Raw genomic sequence first — 4308 nt, 5'->3', positions numbered from 1 at the left:
CGTGTCAAAGTAGAGGAGAAGCTGCATCACAAAAGCTATCCAAATATCAATGCAACCGTACAACATTCATATGCATAAAACACCTTTTATGCATAGCATACAACACGCATAAGCCAAAAGTAGTTGCAAATTTATATTTATAATTACACTGATCATATTTTAGGTTTAAGGATTTAAGGGATACAAAATAAAACACCAAAACCCACCATCATCTAATATCATGAGCTATAAAAAAGTGTACATAATGTAACATAATGGGAGTACTTTTACCCCCTGTCGGTTACATTTTGAATATCACAACTATACTTTTACTTGCATAACTGTATAAGTTTTTACGTATTCGACCTTTTTACAACAAAACTTGTGATATGGAAGAGGAAAAGCCCTGGGTCGACGTCCCAGGCCGCCGGACGCATACCGGCAAGAAGAACAAGGAGGCAAACGGAGACGTCACGAAGTTCTACGTAACGAATCTCCCTGATGGCTGCACAACCTGGGAAGTTTCGAGCTTCTTAGGAGCCTTCGGGGAGGTGGTCGGAACTTATATTGCCAGGAAAAAGGATAAAGAGGGGAACATGTTCGGTTTCGTTACATTCAGGAATGCTAAGGCGGCTTAGGAGATTGAGCAGAACTTAAACGGAATAAAGATGGGCCAGAACAAGCTTAGAGTGAATATTGCCAAGTTCGCCGCTGAAAACAATAATTTGGGGATTTCAGATCGTCTGAGAAGTTACCTAAGGAGGAGCCTAAACCGGTCAAGTTCTCGAATCGGAATGCTCCTAACATGAATAGCTCAGCCTTCTCTGTTGGTGGAGGGCTAAGCTTCAGTCAGATGGTCAGGAAGGGGATGGGCACTTCGGTCGGGGACCCTTCGACTTCCGAGTACAGGGAGAGACCGAAAGAGTTGGAGATCCAGGAAGAGACTCGGGCGTTCCCGGATCTGCATGGTAGAGATTTGATCGGCAGAGCGAGTGACGTCACGGTGTTAAGGAAATTAAAAGAAGCATGTGTAGAAGAAGGCCTGGGAGGGTTTGGGATAGTTTATATAGGTGGGTTATCGGTGTGTTTAAAGTTCCAGAACTCCGAGGAGGCTTCATCTATGTTGCTAAGACATGATACATGGAAGAAATGGTTCACTAATCTGGATATCTGGGAAGGACAAGTCCTTCTGTTCGAAAGGATTGCGTGGATTAAAATCCATGGCGTTCTGATTCACCTTGCGGAGAATTGGGTATTTGATTATGTGGCTGGCCAATTCGGGTCTGTTGTTCATCCAGCTCAGTTGGATACCAGCGACGTTAACTCGTCGGTCGTTTGTGTCGGAATTCTAGTCAGGGAAGGTAAGAAGATAGAGGACTCTGTCACCTTGAAATGGAAGAACATAAGGTTCAAGGTCTGGGTTGTAGAGGAATGTGGGGACTGGGACGTGGATAGTCTCAGATGGGTTCCGGTGAGGGTCGAGGACAAGCCAGACGGGATTTCCTCAGGTGATATTGGGCAATCCACAAGTGTGCCGGTGACGTTTTCCCCAATTCCAGCAACCGGAGGCAGTGGGCGGCAAGTAGAGAGAGAAGAAGGGGAACTCCAACAGTCAGAGGAGAAAGAAGATGGAGAAATTAAGTCCCCGAGTTCCAAGGAGTAGAATAGAACTAACTCGATTTCGGCGCAAGGATTAGACAAAATTTATTTTCGGTGAGTTCCAACAAAGGTAAGAAGCACGTGCAGGGCAGTGGAGAGTTTTTTAATAATCAGGCTTTTTATTTTAAGTCTTCTATTGGACCCACCTTTCCTAGAAAGAAGCCCACTTTTGGTAGAGGTGGTAAAGCCCAATCGGTTAATACAAGCCCATCAGAGAAGGAAAGACCCAAGAAAAGATCTAGGAAGGATAGGGATTATTTTCCTCCTGTGTATTTTGGTACCAGATCTTCCACCTTTGGCGAAGTGTCGGATAAGGAAGAGGTCGAGGCCAACCCCGTAGTTGTCGAACAGCAGGCGTTGAATTTGAATTCTGTGACCGTCGATGTCGCCGAGGTTGTGGAGGAAGGCGCTGGTGCGGCCCCGAAAAAAGAAGATAAGCAGCTGCCGGACAGGTCTGAGTTTGAAATGGGAAGAGAAGCTCAAGCCACGGTTGAAGTCGAAAAAATTATAGGGGTAGAGCTAAACGGGTTTGGGTCATTGATGGAGAAAGTTATTCTGGAAGACGGCACTAATGCGGTAGAACAATGAATTTCTTATCTTTGAATATCAGAGGTTTGAGAGGGGGTGAAAAGGAAGCCTGGGTCAAGGACATCAAATCCAAACACGGGCTGAATTTTTTAGCTCTCCAAGAAACTAAGGTTGGTAACACGGAAGGTATGTCTTTCTCTAAATTTGGGGGGGGGGGGGCAACAAGTACGAGATGGATTTTGTCAATGCGGTGGGGTAATCGGGTGGGTTGGTGTGCCTTTGGGATCCTGGGATTTTCAATTTTTCTGGGTCGGTTAAAAACAACAATTTTGATCATCAAAGGGAAAATTAAAGGGAGTGGGGAGGAACTAAATGTTTTAAATATTTATGCCCCGCAAGGGGTCTCAGCCAAGAAAGTTCTTTGGGAGGCTATCGAGGCTGAGATTGGCAGGAGCTCTGGTTTGGGGATCTTGTTGGGGGATTTTAACGCCGTGCGGTCCCCAGATGAGAGGAGAAACTCCGCTTTTAAAGCCCCTTGCGCCAGGAATTTTAATGCTTTTATACATAATATGGGTTTTGTTGAGTATAACATGACAGGGAAACAATTCACTTGCAGTCGTGATAACGGCAAGAAACTTAGCAAGATTGATCGGTTGCTTGTGAGTCATAACTTCTTTAGCAAATGGCCAACGGCGTGTCTTAGAGCTCTTCCTTGGCTATTCTCGGATCACTGTCCGCTTATGTTGACTACAGTTGAAAATATTTTTGGGCCCAAACCATTCAGGGTTTTTAATTCTTTGATAGGAAAAAACGGGGTCGAGGAGGTGGTTAAAGGGGCTACGGAGTCGTTTCATGATTCGGGTCCTGCTGATTCGGTCCTGTCTAAAAAGATGGCTTTTATCAAGGACCACATTAAAAAATGGAGGGATGACATGTTATTGAAAGAAAGAGAAGCCGAGATCAAAGCTCTAGAGGAAATTGAAATTCTTGAAGAAGCCCTGGAAGAGAGAGAGAGAGCTTGAAGAGGAAGAAGAATGGGCGTTATGGGAGAACAAAAAAGTCTTGAAAGAGGTCGAACAAAGGAAAATAGGGATCTGAAACAACGTGCGAGGGTTCGTTGGGCGATCCAAGGGGACGAGAACTCTAAATTCTTTCATGGTTCGATAAACAGTAGAAAGGCGAGGAATTCGATCCCGGGCCTTAGCATTGGTGGCAACTGGGTTTCTAAACCGTCGCTTATCAAAAAGGAGGTTATGAGGTTTTTTAGAAATCGGTTTGTCGAACCCTTTCCTATTAGACCTGGGATGCGATATGACAACATCAAGAAGTTGTCGGAGGTGAGCAAAGTGAGGATTGTAGAAGATTTTTCCAAAAACAGGATAAAAGAAGCGGTGTTTGGTTGCAGATCGGATAAAGCGCCCGACCCTGATGGATTTAATTTCAGATTCATCAAACACTTCTGGTATCTCGTTGAAGATGACTTTTATAACATCATGCTTCAATTTCATAAAGAAGGGAAAATTAATTGTGGAAGTGGGTCATCTTTTATCACCTTGATCCCTAAAGTTAAGGACCCCGTGGACTTGAACAAGTATCGGCCTATTAACCTGGTGGGTATTGTAAGTAAGGTTACTTCAAAAGTTTTAGCGAATAGGCTGAAGGTTGTTATTGGTGAGGTCATTTCGGAACACCAGTCGGCATTTATCGAAGGGAAGTTCATTCTTGACGGGCCGCTTGTGGTAAATGAACCTATATCGTGGTGCAAGAAGACTAATAGACAAGCTTTTTTTCTTAAAATCGACTTCGAAAAAGCCTACGATAACGTCAACTGGAATTTCGTGATCGACGCTATGAGACAAATGGATTTCCCTAGTGTTTGGTGCGATTGGGTTTACGGCGTCTTAGCTTCGACCAGGTCTGCGGTCCTCGTGAACGGAGCGCCTACATTTGAATTTCAATGCTTCAAAGGTATGAGACAAGGTGACCCTCTATCCCCCTTTTTATTTCTTTTTGTTATGGAAATTTTGTCGTGCATGTTTGTGAAAGCTAGGGAAGGCGGAGCGGTGCAAGGCTTAAAGACCCCAAACAATGGTCCGACCACCTCTCATCTTCTGTACGCGGACGACGCTATCATCATAGGGG

At 44.6% G+C, this 4308-nt stretch overlaps 1 protein-coding gene across 1 annotated transcript; it reads left to right on the top strand.

The window, feature by feature from the left end:
- Positions 1–2222: 2222 nt before the first annotated feature.
- On the top strand, positions 2223–3188 carry LOC110906730. The gene is made up of 2 exons (XM_022151825.1): positions 2223–2352; positions 2509–3188. The coding sequence occupies exons 1-2, from the start codon at positions 2223–2225 to the stop codon at positions 3186–3188; spliced, it is 810 nt and encodes a 269-aa protein (XP_022007517.1).
- The last annotated feature ends 1120 nt before the right edge of the window (positions 3189–4308 follow it).

Source organism: Helianthus annuus, chromosome 6 (genome assembly GCF_002127325.2).
Source record: "Helianthus annuus cultivar XRQ/B chromosome 6, HanXRQr2.0-SUNRISE, whole genome shotgun sequence".
NCBI lineage: Eukaryota > Viridiplantae > Streptophyta > Magnoliopsida > Asterales > Asteraceae > Helianthus > Helianthus annuus.
This window is presented reverse-complemented; position numbering and strand designations above follow the sequence as displayed.